A 17,486-nucleotide genomic window follows, 5' to 3' on the forward strand; every position below is an offset into this window, starting at 1 on the left:
TAGTAAATATTCTTTGAAGGTTGAAGGGAAATTCTTCTGGCTTTATATCCGAGAAGCTGATGTCTCCTCCACTTCCAGCTGGGACATGGAACCCCAATGTTCCTGGGCCTTGAGCATTCCTCAAGTAGGAAGATGTAATGGCCCCTTGACCTCTCTCAAAATAAGATCCCTCCCCAAATAAGGCAAGTTGGGAGTGAGCAGCCTTCACTTCCCCACCCACTTCCATACCCCAAAGGAGACAGACAGCAGCTGGCGGCTTGTGAGAGAGGAGCCTTTAATGAAAGATGAGTTGCAGGCCTGGCCCACTACTCTTGCGCCCTTGTTGGTGGGGAGGGAAAAGTGGGGTGAGGGGGAAGCAGGGTGAAGGGGCAGGTATGGCAGGGTGGAGGCGAAGGGCGCTGCCCACTGGGGCTGTCTGCTCAACTGTTCTCCCAGAAGAAGTTGTTACAGGCCACTGTGAGGGCAGCCACCAGCACCACATACTCCTGGAAGTCCACCTCTCCATCTCCATTCTCATCTAACTCCTTCATCACCTTGTCCACAGCATCCGCATCCTTCTGGGCCTGTGGAGGGAGGAGATGGAGAGGTAGGTGTACAGGGAAATGAACAGCACTGAGTCAGGGGCATGGGGGCTGGTTGATTGGGGAGAAGGAGGCAGAGATGAGCAAGAGAGAGAACTACTTCTAATTATGGGACTCTCGCTGCTGTCCTCAAAACTAACAAAATACTTATGGCTTCCTGTTGCCTACAGAATCAGCTCCTTAACAAGGCAGAATAATAAAAACAATTACCATATGTTGAGTGCCTACAATGTGAGAAGCACTACACTAGGAGCTTTACAAGCACTGTCTCATTTAATTCTAGCACAAATAGTATGAAGTAGCTTTCATTAGTCCCATTCTAGAGAAGAAACAAATTGACAGTCGACGGTTAAGGAACATGCCCAAAGTCACACAGCTATTAAGTGGCAGCGCCAGAATTTGAACCCAGGTCTCATAAAATCTCAAAGCTGGTACACTTTCTACTGGCTTCTCTTTTGCATCCTTCAGTCCAGTCAAAACTACCGAGCATGCTCCATCTGCTTTCTCACATGCTCTTGTTCAGATACTATACCTCCTCCTAAAATGTCTACATTTACCCTAATGATCTTCCAGGGGCCTAAGTGCCACCTCTTTGGAGAAGCCGTCCACTTCAGTCAGGTTAATATTCTCCCATAATCCTTTCTGGCACCTCTGTTAAGGCCCCGGGTGCTTCCTGGTGTTCAAGGTTTACTTTCAAGTGTCAGTCCTTCCCTGCTAGACTCTGTGTTTTGTTATTGATGCATCTACACAAGGCCTAGCCCTTAGCAGGTGATCAGTAAATCAGGGCATTTTGACTTGAACCCAGAAGAGTAGGGGAGCCTGGGAGAGGAAGGAGATGGTTGGGCTGAGCTGGGGTGGGATGGGGAGGTGGCAGGGAGGTGCCCACTCTGTTCCCCCACCCCTCGCCCACTCCACCCTGTACCACCACCCTGTGCTCACGTCCAGGAAGCCGGAGAGCTCCGTCTGCAGCAGCTCTTTCAGCTCCTTCTTGCTCAGCTTGTACTTGTCCCCCTCCTTGCCCGAGTGGGCGTGGAACACATTGATGAGAGTCTCCATTGCCGTCTCCAGCTCAGAGCCCATCTTGTAGCTCACCTACCCACGTCCCACCATGGAAGTGAGCTGGGGACCGTGCCTGGGGTAGCTGGGGTTGGGGTAGGGGCCCACAGCTCAAAGAGCCATGAGATCGAAGCCCCACCACAACTGATCAGACCTAAGTCTAGCCTCATTCTCTGTGCCCTTCAGTCCACACCCCAGCCAGAGGGAATCAGGGCTTTGGGCATGGAGGTAGAACAGCTGGAGCTGGGCTGGCTCTAGAGGCCTGCAGTGCACTTTGCAGTTGCTCCTGGCTGCCTGCACACTGAGGAGGGTGGGGCAGGCAGGTAGGGGTGGTCACAGGACCCAGCCTGGCTTCCTCTGGCTCTATTTTTACCCTGGACTTGCCTGCCCAGCACAGCCAAAATCTGCTGTTGGGGATGGTGGGCTGGGCTCCCCTCTATAGCCTTGACTCTGCTGCCCACCCCGAGCAAGGAGTCAATCTGGTGCCCTTAGTCGGCCTGGTGGATAGGGTGGCAGTCTGAGTGGGTGGCCCAAGGTTCATGGGGACGGGGGCGTCTCACTGCCTCTGAGTTTCTTGTCAGCGGACTGGGGGCCTCTCTTGGTCCTTCTACACTGTTCTCTCCTGAACATGTCACTTTGGCTTCCCTCTGTTACCTCTAGTTTGGTTCGTCTTGCTTCTCTGCAGATTCAGCCCTTCTACTGTGTGGTGGTGGGAAGGGAAAGAGGAATGTCTGAGCCTTTTCCTTGGAGCCAGGGCTCTCAGGGAGGGGGAGAGGACACTTGTGGGATCTTGTCCCTGCCACTCCCACCCCCAGGCCCAACTTGGGTGATGTGGGGACATGGCAGCAGGGAGAATGGGGCTGGTATGTGTTAGGGGAGATAAAGGCTGAGTGCATGAGGTCCTCTGAATCCAAGGGGCTGGGAGAGAGGAGGGGAAAAATGGAGGGGCCTGTTGAGGAGAGGGGACTGCCAAGCCAGGGGGTCTCTTTCCCTTGGCCTTGGGACGGTTGGCCCCTCCACAGCCTCAGGGGGCAGCTCAGGTGTCTCAGATCAGGTGTCCCCATCCTTCCCCAGACCTGAGGGGCTGGACAATGGGCCCTGATCGGATGACATCCTAGCTCTTCAATGGGGCCCTTGTGAATGTCACCTGAACTCCGGACGTGAGAAGCGGTTGTCACAGAGACACGGGGGAGATGGAACCCAAGCCGGGGCTGATGGAGGGGATAAGCTGGGGGGTGGGTGGGGGGCGGAGGGAGGGGTGCTGGTGGCTCAGTTATCAGCCCCATCCAGGAGAGGCACATAGAGGTTTCCTGGAGACCTCAAGCAGCCTGGGATTTTGCGTAGGGGCCATTCTTGGCAGGGAGGGGGCAGACAGAAAAACAAAGGGAAAGAATGAGAGGAAAGAGGAGTGGAGAAACTGGGCCAAGAAAGAGGAGGAGGAGAAAGGGGAGGTCACATGAAGGGACAGTGGGAGTGGGTATAGCACCCTAGTGCCCCCTTCCTGGTATCACATGATTCATGCTCTGCCACCCCCGCCCCCCAACTTCCCTGGGACCTGAGCTCTCGGCAAGGCTGGGTGGGGTGGCAGAGAGACCGCGGCTGGCGGGGGGTGGGTGGGCAGAAGGAGCTGGTCCATCTGCTTTCTTATTCTTACACCGCTGGAAGCAAGGCGAGAGCTGGGTCTCCTCCCCAGCACCTGGGAGATGGAGGGAGCCTTGCGGGGGCACGTGAGAGCTCTGTGGGAGGAGGGCCTGGTCTCTTGGAAACTCAGTGGCTGCGTTCCCCACTGGCTTCCTTATTCACTGAGCTCCCAGATCTCCCTCTGACCTTCACTTGCCTCCCCTCACCACCTTCCAAACACTGTCTCCCCCAAATCCCGAGCTCTTCCCCAGACTTTTGGAGCCCTGCTGAAGTCCTCTTTCCACAAGGCTGGCCAGGGCAGGGACCCAGGGCAGATGGGGCAGGATACTCACTGTCAGCCCGGGAGCAGGTTCTGGACAGACAGGCGAGGCTGCAAATGTGGCTACCGGAGCTGTGTGGGGAGACCTGTCTTCAGTCGTCCTCCCCCCCCCCCCCCCCGCCGACACCCCCCACTGGCTCCACCCCTTCACAGACAGACACCCAGTGGGGCAAGGGGCCAGGAGTGGACAGAGGCGCCCTCTGTCTCCTGGGCTGGAACAGACTGGCCTGTGTCCTCTTCTCCAGCCTCCCCTGCCTCCCCCCACGCTGGGTCCCAAAAGGCAGGGCCCAGGAGGAAGGGAGGTGGGAAAGGTCCTGGGAAGAAGGAACACTCAGAGGCCTTCTCGGCTCCCCCGGCCTCCCGCAGTACTGGGTATGCTGCTAGGCTAGGAAGAGGTACACGCACCTGGCTGAGGGGCTCAGCGAGGGAACTTCTCAGTGAATAATTTAGTTTTGGTAGTCTCCCCGAGGGGTTTCAGCCTGAGACCCCACTGCGGGATTTCAATCCAGGGTCTCCTCTATCGGGGGCTCGGCCTGGGTCCCCCTCTGTTTGTGGGGTCTCAGTCTGGATCCTCTGTAGGGGTCTAGGGCTGCAGGGTCCTTGGTGGGATCCCACTCTGAGGGGCCCTCTTGTGGTGTTTCTTAGATGGGACCTCTCAGTGCCGAGCTCCCTCAGTTGATTCTTTGAATTTACAGTGGCCTCCCCACGCCCCAATATACATACTCCAGATCAGACGGGGCGGGTGTAGTGGGGCAGCAGGCTCCCCGTGTTAGGAGGGATGGGACCCCAGGGTGCCTGCTGAATGGAATCTGGCCAGGCAGCTCCAGGCGGGCCCTCCCCCTCAACAAGTGGAGGCTGCGGTGGGCTGCGTTGGGTGGGGCCAGGGTTCCAGGCCTGATTGCTTGGGGTGGGGAGGGCCGGGCGGGAGGCGTGACTGGGCGCGCTCCTCTCTTCAGAATGCACGACGGAAACTTGACACCTCCGGGCTTGGGAGGGGCTCTTTCCTCCCTCCAGGGAAGCTTATAAACCTCAGCCCTAGGGCTCCTGCCTCGCTGCATCCCATCTCCTTGCCCCGGTGAGTCGCAACCCTTACCCCTGGAGGGTTCCTGGGGAGCCTTTTTCCGCCCTGGCCTCCCAGGTTCCTACCCTGGAGCCGGCTCAGACTGGGATTCAGGAAATGGCTTTGGGAAATCCAGCAGCAGTCCTTGCAGAGGGCAGGGGGTGGGTGGGAAAAGGGTGGATGATTGGGCATGCCCCCTTGCCCCAGCCGTACCCGTACCCTCCCTCCTCCCCCGGCGCCCCTCCACTCCGGGCGCTGTGAGTGAGTGCCAGTACCAAATCCCTCCTGGGCGCGGGCAGTCAGCGGAGCCCCATCCAGGACCTGTTGCTGGGAGACGGGGACGGGGAGGGCTCTGGGGTCCTGGGCTCCGCACTCTGCCCAGCTGCCCCCGAGGGGAGGGGCGAGCGGGACGACAGAGAGGCGGGGTCTGCCCAGACCAAGCCAGCCCTGACCACAGCTGGGCGTTTGCCAGACCCCGGCCTCTCTGCTGGGAAGAGCAGCCAGTGTGTGTGTGTGTGTGTGTGTGTGTGTGTGTGTGTGTGTGGCGGGGCGGGTGCAATGCAGGCGGGTGGAGACCCAGGTCCTTGCACAAACAAGCTTTGGAGACAAACAACCCCATGACCCTTTGAGGCCGGTTAAGCTCCAAGAAAGGACCCTTGGGACTGAACCCCACAGAGGGGCCACCAGACTGAGAGGACTCCAAAGAAGGACCCCAGACTGAAAGCCTGCTCCCAGACAGAGGGTTCTCCAGACTGAGGGACCACCACACACAGGTCCCTGAGACACGGACACTTCAAAAGGACCCCCAGACTGTGAGACCTAGAGAGGAAGGGGTTTCTGGAAGTGAACATTTCTTCCCCCCAACCTACACTGAGGTACCATTGCCTGGTCCCCTGCCCCAAGCTCCATCCCTGCATCCCTGTCCCTTCCCTACTTCCCCTTGAGGCCTCCTCCAGGCAGAGGCTTGAGGTGGCAGCGCCAGGGCAGGGGCGCTCTGGCCTGTCCTGACTCTCCTTCCCCCTCCTGCAGGTCAGCCCTGTGAGGACATCAGCTCCAGCCCCAGGGTCCTAATGGCAGCCGAACCACTGACTGAGCTGGAGGCGGCCATTGAGACTGTGGTCACCACCTTCTTCACCTTTGCAGGGCAGGAGGGCCGGAAGGGCAGCCTCAGCATCAATGAGTTTAAGGAACTGGTCACTCAGCAGTTGCCTCACCTGCTCAAGGTAGGTGGGGGTCTCTGGGCGTGAGGTTTTGGGAGCCAGTGGCTGTGGGACCCTGTGTATATGAGGAGATATTACTGAGCATGATAAGGTGACCACAGGTGTACTGTGGAGGAGACTGCACATGTAAATGGTTCTGGGTGTTCTTGCTTGGTGTGTGTCTGTGTGTGTAGTTAGGTAATATTATGTCTGTGTGAGTGCGAGTGTTGTATTGGGATCTGTGCCTCTCTGTGCCTCTCTGTGCCTCTCTGGTCTCATTTCCCCAGCACAGGACTGGACCCAGAGCTGGCTTCCAGGAGATTCATAGGCCATCAGAGCTAGAAGGAGGCCAAGAGAAAACACGGTCCAAATTCCTCACTTCACGTATACAGAAACCGAGGCCCAGCTATGGGAAAGGGTTTCTCAGAAATCAAAACACAGCCAAATTAATGGAGTCATAGAATCTCAGTATAGGAGGTTCCTGTAAGTGGTCTGTGATTATTCCCCACCCGCTCTGGGAATCCCCTCCATAATGCAACTGACAGGATTATTCTTTCTCTCCTGTTCACAGGATGGAGTAGGGATTTACATTTCATCGGCTCTGGGTTGGCACATCATCCCAGGCTGTTAACAGTTTCTTTTACATCCTTTCTAAAAATTCAAAAGCACATAAAAGTGTGTGAACATGGATTAAAAAAAAAAAAACAACACAAACTAGTGTCTGAAATTCATAGTCTATCATTTGCAATATCTCCTACATCCTTAGACTTTTCCCTTCCTCTTCTCACAGGAAACTTCAGGCTCTGCCCTAAAAGTACAGCATTCCCTGTAGCCCTGTCAAATAATGACTGGTTTTTCTTCCAAATCCGACTCCCTCTGGGCCTGGAAATGCAGATAATGACCCCTTTGCTTTTCCTTGCAACTTCCAGACCTTAGTTTCTTCTAGTTCTTTTTTTATTGGCTGCACCCGTGCAGCTTGTGAGATTTTAGTTCCCCGACCAGGGGTTAAAACCCGGGCCCTCAGCAGTGAGAGCGCACAGTCCTAACCACTGGACTGCCAGGGAATTCCCTCTTCTCCTTCCTAAGACACCCAGCTCCTTGGAAGCTCGTATGTACCACGTGCCACCCTTCTAATCGCACACCTTATAGCGCTTCAGCTTCTGGCTTTTACTGTTTTTCTTCTCATCACTGCCACTGTCATTACCTTCAGTATCCACACAGACAACTTATTCAACACCTGGGCCTTTCAGTTTCTTTTTTTTTTTGGCCGCACTGCGCGGCATGTGGAATCTTAGTTCCCAGACAAGTGATCGAACCCACGCCCACTGCATTGGGAGCACGGCATCGTAACCACTGGACCACCATGGAAGTCCCTGGGCCTTTCAATTCTTCAACTCCTTACTTTCAAAGGTTCTGTCTTCCTGCACCTCAGCATCCCTGCTCCTCCACTCTGCTGCCCTGTCCATTCTTTAGGTCTTGTCATTACCAATGCGCCATCTCCAAAATCTCAATTTCAGGCCTCTCTTTCTCTGCCTACCGCCTCCTGTCATTACAGTTCTATTCCTCTATCTAGTTCCTCCACTCCATGACTTCCTGACTCCACTGGGAACTTCAGTCTCTTGACCCTATCACTTTTTCATCTTTCATCACCATCCCTCGAGACCTCATTTCCCTTCTTCCTCAGCTGGGTTCTAAGGCTCACCACTATAATCACTTGCTCAACTCCCTTGATTCTCTTTCTCTCTGTCCTAGTTATTTGGCAAAATCCCAACTCAGGTTAAATCCAACATTTCAGCTTCATTAGCTTGTTGGTGAAACCCACCGTTCTGTGTCTGCGCTTGTACAGCTGAATCTGGCTAGAGAAAAATGCACTGCCATGTTGTTGATTTGTTTCACTTTAAATCTATAACCACAGCCCCCAATAGGACCCTTAGCAATACCTGGAAATTCTTCTACATTTCCCTATTAATTCATTTACCAGCTCTTTCAGGTGATTATTTCACAACTTTTCCTTTCTCCTTAAACTCCAGTACCTCTTTTCATAGTCTCCCTCTCACTGAGAAATTTTCTTACTGAGAAAAATAAAAGCCATCGGGAAACTTCTATGTGCTTCCTCCCTCAAAACTACCAACCGATCAGCACATTTCCTGCCTTCCTTCCTGTTAACACGAATGATCTGTCTCTGCTGCTAAGGCCAGCCCCTCCACTGGTGCACTAAATCCCATCCCTTCTCACCTACTTAAAGACATTACTCTTTCAATTCTTCCTCCTTTTTTTCTTAAAATTAATTAATTAATTAAATTTATTTTGGCTGCATTGGGTCCTCGTAGCTGTGCACGGGCTTTCTCTAGTTGCGCAGAGCAGGGGCTACTCCTCGTTGCGTGTGCAGGCATCTCATTGCGGTGGCTTCTCTTGTTGTGGAGCCCGGGCTCTAGGCGCATGGGCTTCAGTGGTTGTGGCATGCAGCCTCAGCAGTTGTGGCTCGCGGCTCTAGAGCGCAGGCTCAGTAGTTGTGGCGCACGGGCTTAGTTGCTCCGCGGCATGTGGGGTCTTCCCAGCCCAGGGCTCAAACCCGTGTCCCCTGCATTGTCAGGCGGATTCTTAACCACTGAGACACCAGGGAAGCCCTCAATTCTTCCTCTTCTCTCTTGCATCATCAAAATTTCTGTCTCTACTAGGTTGTTCTGATCAGTTTACAAATATGCTGTACTATCTCCCGTCTTAAAAGAAAACCTCCCTTGACCCTATAATTCCCTCCAGCTATGCCTTACATCTCTGTTCCCCTTTGTAGTAAAACTCCTCAAAAGCAGTGAGAGTTATTTATACTCTCCACTTTATGCTGTCTCTACTTTTCCTCTCCTGGTTCAGAATGCTCATACCCCAGGTATCTGCTAGGCTTATTCCTCGTTTGACAGATTTCTGCTCAGATGGCAAATCCTCAGCATGACCTTCCTTCACCACTGAGTACAGAGATCACCTCCTTGTGTTCTGTTCCTTTACCTTGGGCTATTTTCTTTCAGAACACTTCCTTCACAACTTAGCTTCCATTATACAATTTTACGTTACCAAGAAGTAACATATAATTTTCTTCCTTTCCATGTAGAAAGGAAAGGAATCTGCTCACTGTTTTATCCCCAGCACTTAGTGTCTGACTCCTAGTTAGGTGCTCAATAAAATACTGAGAGAGGGCTTCCCTGGCCGCGCAGTGGTTGAGAGTCCGCCTGCCAATGCAGGGGACGCGGGTTCGTGCCCCGGTCCGGGAAGATCCCACATGCCGCGGAGTGGCTGGGCCCGTGAGCCATGGCCGCTGAGCCTGCGCATCCGGAGCCTGTGCTCCGCAACGGGAGAGGCCACAACAGTGAGAGGCCCGCGTACCGCAAAAAAAAAAAAAAAAATACTGAGGGAATAAGTGAGATAGTAAAAAAGTTTAAAAGAAGTAAAAATTGTTGAGTGAATGAATAAATGCATCTTACCTACGGTTCTACAAATAGCTTTTTAAAAATGTAACAATGCATATAGGCTGTTTTCCCAGTTTAAAAAATGATGTACTGTATTCTAATATGTAGCTTAACACAAATTTATGTAGTCAGTCCTCTATTGATGAACATTTCTCTTGTGTTCACTTTTCCCTTTTGCAAACGTTGTTTATATCGATATATCTTTACATACTAAAGGGTAAAGACATACTAAAGACATTTACTATAGAGTAAATGTCTGGCAGTATAAATATTAGGTCAAAAGGTTTGTTCTTAATTTTTATGGATATTATTAATTTGCCTCCCAACAAGTTTGTACTTGTTTTCATGGCCAACAGCAATGCATGCGACTGCCTGTTTCCCACATCCTTGCCCCAAATGGGTCTAACTGAGAGTTTATTTTTTAATTTAATTTAATTTTTTTGTTTTTATAAATTTATTTATTTTATTTTTGGCTGCATTGGTTCTTCTTGCTGGGCGCAGGCTTTCTCTAGTTGCGGAGAGCAGGGGCTACTCTTTGTTGAGGTGCGCGGGCTTCTCATTGCGGTGGCTTCTCTTGTTGTGGAGCACGGGCTCTAGGCGCGTGGGCATCAGTAGTTGTGGCACGTGGGCTCGGTAGTTGTGGCTCGCGGGCTCTAGAGCACAAGCTCAGTAGTTGTGGCACACATGGCATGTGGGATCTTCCCTGACCGGGGCTCGAACCCGCGCCCCCTGCATTGGCAGGCGGATTCTTAACCACTGCACCACTAGGGAAGCCCTTACTGAGCTTTTAAATTTTGCCAATCTAATATGTGGAAATGGTGTCTTGTTCTGATTTACACTTCTTTAATTCTGAGTGAAATAGAACTTTAAAAAATATTTTTGATAGGCATATATATTGCCTTTTCTGTGAACTGCTTGTTTCTTTTATCAAAGTGTTTTTCTTTTCATATTGATTTATTATAGCTCTTTATAAATAAAGAAAATAGCCTTTGTCTATTATGTGCATTGCAAACATTTCCCCCTAATTTGCCTTTTCGTCCTTTGAGTTTGTTTTTGGTCTTTTTTGCCATACAGAATATAAAAAATTTTTATGTAGTCAAATCTGTCAAACTTTTCCTGAATGGCTTCTGTGTTTTATGCCATGTTTAGAAAGGTCTTCCTCAGTTTAACTTATTAAAAAAACTCCCAGACTTTATTATTAAAATTTTCTTATTGATGTTAAATACCCCACTTATTATTTATTCAATTCCCATGTATATTTTGGGGCTCTTTATTCTGTTTCATTGATGTTTATTATTTAGAAACATTCTCATTTAATTACTGTGGTTTTAAAATATGCTTTGATAACCTGTAGGGTTGGTTCTCCCTCATTATTGTTTTCTTTTCAGAATTTTACCGGTAGATCCCACATGTTGATTTTTCAAGAAGAATTTTAGTAACATTTAATCATATTAAAAAGAATCCTGTAAATATTTTAACTGGGATTATATAAAAATGTTATTTTAGGGAAAATTGACATCTTTACGCTATTGAATCTTTCTCTGTTATAAAAAGTATGTTTTTCTATTTATTCTTGTTTTCTTTCATATCCTTCAGTTCAGTTTTCTTCACAAAAGCTTAATAGAGTCCTACATTTTTTCCTGAGTGCTTTATTTTATTTTTTACTATTTTAAGTGGGATTTTTCATATTATATTTTCAAACTGGTATTTGTTTTTGTGTATTAATATTGTCACCTGATACTTTATCATTTCTAATAGTTTTTTTGGGGAAGAAATACAGATTAGTGGGTAAGAGCATAAGCTCTGAGTCAGACAATCTAGGTTCAAATGCAGGGTCTAGCTTGTCATCCCAGGTTAGTTATTTAATCTTTCTGAGCCTTCATTTCTCATCTGTGAAATGGACTCATAGTAATACTGTTCTTGTTGGATTGGTCTTGCATTTATTCAGTCAGTATTTATTGAGTGCCTACTACGTTCTGTTCTGACACTGTCCTAGGCTTTGGGTTATAGTGGTGAACAAGCCTCCGCTATGTGCCAGACATTCTCCCAGGCACTGGCATTATGGTGGTGAACAAGACGGACAAGGTCCCTGTGCTCAGGAGACTTTCATCCTAGCAGATTATGAAGATTAAGTGATGTAAAGCATGTAGGGTGTTCAGCATATGCTCAGAACGGTCAGCACTATTAAGTGCTTACACTTGTTGAAATGTTAACCTTTATCACTCTTTCGTTTTTTTCTAGGTATACAATTATATAATTGCTAATATAAGAGGTGAATTTATGTCTTCTTTCCCAACAATTTTACCTTTTATTTCTTTCTCTTGACTAATTGTATGTTTTCCCCCTCCATCTGTGTGTTACACTGGGCATCGTTGCCTTCCACTGGCAATGCTTATAGTATTTTATAAATAAGCATGATTGTAGCTTTAAAAAACGTCTTGTTTAGCTCTTCTATAAACTAGCTTTGTGCCATCTATAGATTTGGCAAGCCTTCTCTGCCTTCCTCCAAATGTTGATTCAAATGTTTAGCATGAGCTCCTCCTGAGGCACCCTTGTCTGGTTTGACATGGATCCATTGTTCAACAGTCAACTTTCTGGTTGTGGTTACTTACCTGGCAACCAATCCTTTGATCACGATGGTCCAACTTAGAATATCCTTAGATTTCACAGGTCTGCTGGGAGAGACTTTGCCAAGGGCCCCCTGGGAAACCACATACCTTGTGTCCTTGCCATTCCTCTGATCTACCAGGCTAGTGACCCAACTGGAAGAATGAGAAGACACTAGGATTATGCAAATGGGCAGCCAAGTGCTGTGAACTTCTCTAGCTTTCTGTAAAGGAGGAGTGTGGCCTGAGAAGGCTCTGTGGGTGGTCAGAGTGAGTCAATGCCTACAAGGGCTCCCCGAGTGTCTTTGGGCTTATCCCAGGGCTGGCACAGCGGCGTGCTGGAGCCCACCCATACCTGCCGTTGAAGGCCCGTTTGTTGTGTGCAGCTCTTCCCCTCTCTGCGTTCAGTGACATCATGTTTATGGTTCATGATCTGCCACGGTGGGTATATTTAGACCACAGCAAACACTATAACCAGGCTCCCCACTTCCCTCCTCTGCTTCCCCCTGGAGTTGGGCACCAGGGCAGTGCTGTGTTGGGGCTGCAGCTTCATCCTGAAGGTTTGGGGCAGATCCTAGTGCTCTCTGAGGGAAGGGAGTAGCGACTGGCAATTCTTTCCTCCCTGTGTCAAAACCCTCGTTTCTAACCCCAGTCTTCCCTGTGGTGTCTCCTCAGGATGTGGGCTCCTTAGAGGAGAAGATGAAGAGCTTGGATGTGAATCAGGACTCAGAGCTCAAGTTCAATGAGTACTGGAGACTGATTGGGGAGCTGGCCAAGGAGATCAGGAAGGAGAAGGCCCTGCAGATCCGAAAGAAGTAAAGCCGGCTGGCCGGGATGGGGGTGGGCATGGCAGGGCTGGGCAGTACCCCACTCCCCACAAATAAAGCTTTCTCCTTGAAACACAGATGTTTCTTACTCACACCCACCCTGATGATTTCTTCTCTTGAGACTAGGGGGTGGGAAAGCTCTGTCCCCACCTGAGGTTGGGTCCAAAAATTACGAGCTCCTTGAGGACCAGGAATGTTATTCATCTTCAGATACTCTGCAGCATCAGATCTTGTACAGGATAGGTGCTCAATAAATACATGGTTGATGAATGAATATCTGAAAGGTAGAGACAGATCTCTGGGGCAGGTGAGGTGACTCATATCCCACCAGGTCTCAGGGGCTTGGTCTTGGTTCCCACTTTCTTATTCCTGGGGTTTGTGTCATTGGATGGTAATGATAGCGGTGAACATGTGTTGAGGGCTTGCTCTGTGCCAGGAACAGGGCTGAACATTTTCTTGTATTATTTTAGTTAATGCTCACAGCCTGTTGAGGTAGGTACTGTTTTTAAGTCTTGTATTAAAGATGAGGAAACAGATTTTAGAGAGGTTAAGTCACAAAGACAAGAATAGGTAGAACTGGGTTGAAATTCCAGAGCCTCTGTAATGAACCGGGATCCTCTCTGGATGGGTGCTTGGGAACCCTGGACCCTCCTCTCCTCCCTCCTACCATGGCAGGGGTGAAGCAGAAGGATGAAAACAGGGTTCTGGTTCGAGGACTGGGGTGAGGGTGGCGGTCGTGCTGCAGGAAGCAGAACTTTAGGTCACCCAAGCGCTGCTCTCCCCATCCTTCTTGGCTAGAGGGGCATGTGGTTTGAACTGTCTGCCACCAGAGGGAGCAGGGGTGGGGCAGCCCAGCAGTCACTGCCTTCCAAGGACTGTCACTGCCTTACTGTCAGGTGTCCATCATTTGAGGCAGCTGTGAGTCCAGAGGAACATTTAGGCTGAGACAAGCTCCCCATCACACACCATGAAAGGGTCCTAGATTGAGACCTTCCATCTAAGTGCCCCTGGACTGAGAGACCTCAGAGGGACTGCCAGGCTGGGACTCTGAGGGTCCATTTGAGACATTCCAGAGGGGTTCCCTCACAGTGAGAGACTGAGACATTCCAGAGGGACCCTCAGGCTGAGACATTAGAGACCTCCGTCTTGGAGAAACCCTGAAATCGAGATAGCCTCAGAGGGGTCCCCAGATTGAGACACTTACAGACACCCCAGTGGAGGCCAAAAGTACATAGGAGCCCTAGAAGGAGACCCGCAGAGGGGCACTGGGAGGTATGCTTTGATCTCAGAGTTTAGGAAAGGAGTCCAGGAACTCTGGCTCTCAGCACTGCCCCCTTCTTTCCTGATTCACACAGACTCCCCTGCCTTCTCCCTTTCTCTTCCCTCGTCAGGTGGGGAAGGCCACTGGGGTTGGGCTGAGTTCCCCCCAGACCTACAGCCCAGGATCCCTGGGATGTTATCCCAGGTGCTGGATTGGGCGGGGCGGGGAGGGCGGTTTGCTGTGGAGTCTCTGGGTTAGGGAAGGCATGGGATTCTGAGGGAGGGAGGAGCAGGTAGCCCAACCAGTTTGGAGAGGTTGTTAGCTGACAGATAACCCATCTGGGCCTCCCATACGTGCATGCTGGCTGCGGGGAGCTGAAAGGACATCAGGACAACACTCAGTCTGCCCCCTTCACCAGGCTACCCTTCTCTGGCTCCTTCCTCCAGACCCAAATTTCTGCCATTAGGACTCGGCAAGGCTGGGCAGGCTTGAGTGTCACTATCTAAATCGGTCTTGAGGGGAGGAATGTGTGTGTGTGACACATTAAAGTACTTCAACCCACGTGTCCCTCATTCCTTCAAGGCCACAAAACCCGCCTTGACCAGTCTCTGCTTCTCCTTCTTTCCTGGTGACTGACTCAGAGCCCCCTAAGAACCCTTTCCTGTCCTACATTTCCTCCAGGCCTTTCCTCCCAGGCTCCACGCCACAGCGTTTCCAAGTCCTCCCCCACCCCCACCCTACCCCCCCCCCCCCGCCCCCAGCTTCCCCTCCCTATCTTCCCTGGACTCTGCCTGCTGGTCTGGGGCCAGGGGCATCCCAGACCCAGCTCTCCATGGTTCCCTCCTCGTGGCCCGGGTGCGGGGCGGGCTCTCGGAGCTGCGGCCAATGGAGGTGGGGCCCCCGCTGGGCTGGCTGACAGCCCAGGCGGCTGCAGGAGCAGGGCTGGCTTCGGGATGAGGCCCAGCCCCCTGCCTCCCCTCCCTTCCCCCAGGTATAAGAGCTGAGCTCAGGTGCACTGGCTCTTCCAGTCCTGTCTCAGCGGCTGCCAGCAGGTAAGGAGTCCCAGGGCTTTTCACCCAAAATGGGCTGTCCCTGGTCCAGAGGGCATGCTTAACCTATCCTACCCTAATCTGCCAGGGGAGGGTCTGGGGGGCCAGGCCCTGGAGGCTGGGGTGTGTGTGTGTGTGTGTGTGTGTGTGTGTGTGTGTGTGTGTGTATGTATGGAACTGGGGTGGGGGGTTGGAAGGGATGGGAGGAAGGAGGCTAAGGTGAGGCTCAAGGAATTCCCTCTAAATAGGTTGGCTTGGGGGCTGTGACCTTAGCTCCGGGAGCCTGGGCAGGGACGGGGCTTGTGTGGAGTTGGCTCTGACCCCCTGGGTGAGGCACAGAATATCTGGGGTGCAGCCAAAGGGGATAGTTGAGAAAGAAATGCTGAGTTCTCTCCTTAGCTCAGCCTCCCCCCTCCTCCGAGCAGATCATGAGACATCAGCTCCTCTGGGGCCGGCTGTAGGACGACAACACTCTCACCAAAGGACCAAGCACCATGGGACAGTGTGGGTCAGCCAACGTGCAGGTGGGCCCATTCATTCCTGGCCTTTCTGTTCCCACTCTCCCCTCCTTCACCCTGAGCGTCTATGTCCCTCACTGACTTCTGCCCCATCACCTTGGCCTTGCTCTGCACTCCAGACCCTGCCTGTGAGACCTGAACCCTCTCTGGTGCCTACATAGGGTGATGCAGATGGGCCCTCCCTGGAAGAGGACGCCTGGGTCTCATGCTGGGACCTGCCCTGCCTGGAGGCTGGGGGGAGGTGGAGAGGAAGCCTTGCCCGACGCATGGCTCAGGGCAGAGGACAGTGGGGGCAAAGGGGCTGGATGCTGGGCTTTGGAGTGGGCGAGGGCCCACGTTCCTGCCAGCTGTCTTCTGCCCTGTTGGCTCTGCCGGGCTCCTGGGGAAACGGGATGTCATAGGATGGGTGGGACCTCTGCAACATGGGCCATGTCCCTTGCCCTCAGGATGCCCAGGAATTCAGTGACGTGGAGAGGGCCATCGAGACCCTGATCAAGAACTTCCACCAGTATTCGGTGGAGGGTGGGAAGGAGACGCTGACCCCCTCCGAGCTACGGGACCTGGTCACCCAGCAGCTGCCCCACCTCATGCCGGTACTGAGGGAGGGGACCCCGCCCCAGACAGTACCCTGACTTCCCAAGCAAGTACTCCAAGACCCCACCCACACTGCCAAGGCCTCTGGCACTGGCAAACCCCAGCCCTTCCCCTTGTCAGTGCCAGGTAGGCTCAGGACCTGCTTTCTGCCCCTGGGTAGGGCGGAGTGGGAAGATTGGAAGGTGCTGCTTGGCTGAGCTGTGGTGTCTTCCCTCCTTTCAGAACAACTGTGGGCTGGAAGAGAAAATTGCCAACTTGGGCAGCTGTAAAGACTCTAAACTGGAGTTCGGGACTTTCTGGGAGCTGATTGGAGAAGCAGCCAAGAGTGTGAAGCTGGAGAGCCCTGTCCGGGGGAGTTGAAAACCTTCCCCTGGAATTCGGCAGTGGGGGGATATTGGGGAAAGGGGGCCTCCAGAGCCTGGGGGGCCTGGAAATAAAACTCCTCTCTCCACCACCCCCGCACTATTCCCCAGCCCCACCTGTCTCACCTCTGCAACGTTCAGGTTCATTATGGCCCTTCCTGGGGCCTCTGTGTACTTCATCCCTGGGAGCTCCGTGGGGCTAATGGGTCCAGGGGTCCCCACCTGGGGGAGGCTCAGGGGGTGGCTGGGGCCAGGGATGTATTGGAGGGCTGCTGGAGGGTTGAGGATGCTGTAAGGGCCAAGTCATTTAGTAGTGGTGGAAAGGCAGAGAGGAGCTGAGCTATGGGAACTGATTTGAAGGGGGTGGAAGGAGGAATGGATATTCGGTACTAAAAAGGGTCTCTACGAACCTACCCCTCCTAATCTCTTCCCCAACCCCAACCGTCTGTCCAGTGCTGTCCCTCCCTGCCCCCAGCTCTACCCCAGCCTCCTCTCAGGACCCTGTCTCCCTGGCTTAGGGCAGGGGAAGAGAGAGAGCAGGGTGGGGGAGAGGCTGAGGAGGGTGAGTTTTGGAAGTGAGAGGACCAGCTGGGTGCTTGGGCATTTACAGAATGATGGTTGTTTTGTATCATTTGATTAATAAAGAAGATGGAAAAAATGAAAGACGTTGTCGTGACTGAACCCCATCCCCACCCCAAGTGTCCGTGGGTGAGGAGGTGTTGGGGTGAATGGCAGAGTCATTGGGTGGCACGGTACCTGTGGGACTGCAGTGGTCGGCAGTGGAGGCAAATAGGGGCCTCACTTTCTCCTGTGGATTTGGGTTGAGGATGGCAAAAGGCCTAAAAGGTGGGAGACCTGGTTCTCTCCGAGGGACAGGCTGTACTTTGCCAGTGACCTGGCCCTCTGACAGGAGAGGAGGGCGTGTGTGCACATGTGGGGAGAAGAATATGAACCC

General features: G+C 52.1%; 3 protein-coding genes across 5 annotated transcripts; 2 read left to right on the forward strand and 1 right to left on the reverse strand.

Annotated features, from left to right (window-relative positions):
- Positions 1 to 233: 233 nt before the first annotated feature.
- S100A1 (S100 calcium binding protein A1) lies at positions 234 to 3,704 on the reverse strand. The gene is made up of 3 exons (XM_022559543.2): positions 3,611 to 3,704; positions 1,521 to 1,673; positions 234 to 563 (listed from the first exon to the last, which is right to left on the reverse strand). The coding sequence occupies exons 2-3, from the start codon at positions 1,659 to 1,661 to the stop codon at positions 420 to 422; spliced, it is 285 nt and encodes a 94-aa protein (XP_022415251.1). The 5' UTR covers positions 1,662 to 1,673; positions 3,611 to 3,704; the 3' UTR covers positions 234 to 419.
- An 855-nt stretch (positions 3,705 to 4,559) lies between these two features.
- Positions 4,560 to 12,820, forward strand: S100A13 (S100 calcium binding protein A13). 2 transcript variants are annotated; one of them, XM_022559542.2, is made up of 3 exons: positions 4,560 to 4,672; positions 5,687 to 5,880; positions 12,596 to 12,820. In XM_022559542.2, the coding sequence occupies exons 2-3, from the start codon at positions 5,728 to 5,730 to the stop codon at positions 12,737 to 12,739; spliced, it is 297 nt and encodes a 98-aa protein (XP_022415250.1). In that variant the 5' UTR covers positions 4,560 to 4,672; positions 5,687 to 5,727; the 3' UTR covers positions 12,740 to 12,820. The 2 variants fall into 2 exon arrangements, with proteins under 2 accessions (XP_022415250.1, XP_022415249.1); XM_022559541.3 differs by lacking the exon at positions 4,560 to 4,672 and adding an exon at positions 5,042 to 5,532.
- A 2,126-nt stretch (positions 12,821 to 14,946) lies between these two features.
- S100A14 (S100 calcium binding protein A14) lies at positions 14,947 to 17,194 on the forward strand. 2 transcript variants are annotated; one of them, XM_022559417.3, is made up of 4 exons: positions 14,947 to 15,060; positions 15,483 to 15,581; positions 16,022 to 16,168; positions 16,392 to 17,194. In XM_022559417.3, exons 2-4 carry the CDS (start codon positions 15,552 to 15,554, stop codon positions 16,527 to 16,529), a joined length of 315 nt encoding a protein of 104 aa, XP_022415125.1. In that variant the 5' UTR covers positions 14,947 to 15,060; positions 15,483 to 15,551; the 3' UTR covers positions 16,530 to 17,194. The 2 variants fall into 2 exon arrangements, with proteins under 2 accessions (XP_022415125.1, XP_089771312.1); XM_089915186.1 differs by lacking the exon at positions 14,947 to 15,060 and having other exon boundaries at positions 15,343 to 15,581.
- Positions 17,195 to 17,486: the final 292 nt, after the last annotated feature.

The sequence above is a fragment of the Delphinapterus leucas genome, chromosome 1 (assembly GCF_059928025.1).
Source record: "Delphinapterus leucas isolate spDelLeu-1000000601 "Yukka" chromosome 1, BTC_Dleu_Yukka2, whole genome shotgun sequence".
Taxonomy (NCBI): domain Eukaryota; kingdom Metazoa; phylum Chordata; class Mammalia; order Artiodactyla; family Monodontidae; genus Delphinapterus; species Delphinapterus leucas.

Coding starts and splice junctions, on each gene's coding strand:
- S100A1 (XM_022559543.2), bottom strand. CDS start 1,661: ATGGGCTCTGAGCTGGAGACGGCAATGGAGACTCTCATCAATGTGTTC. Junction 564..1,520: donor AGCTCTCCGGCTTCCTGGAC/GTGAGCACAGGG, acceptor CTCCCTCCACAG/GCCCAGAAGGATGCGGATGC.
- S100A14 (XM_022559417.3), top strand. CDS start 15,552: ATGGGACAGTGTGGGTCAGCCAACGTGCAG. Junction 15,582..16,021: donor GTGGGTCAGCCAACGTGCAG/GTGGGCCCATTC, acceptor CCTTGCCCTCAG/GATGCCCAGGAATTCAGTGA. Junction 16,169..16,391: donor AGCTGCCCCACCTCATGCCG/GTACTGAGGGAG, acceptor CCCTCCTTTCAG/AACAACTGTGGGCTGGAAGA.
- S100A13 (XM_022559542.2), top strand. CDS start 5,728: ATGGCAGCCGAACCACTGACTGAGCTGGAGGCGGCCATTGAGACTGTG. Junction 5,881..12,595: donor AGTTGCCTCACCTGCTCAAG/GTAGGTGGGGGT, acceptor GTGTCTCCTCAG/GATGTGGGCTCCTTAGAGGA.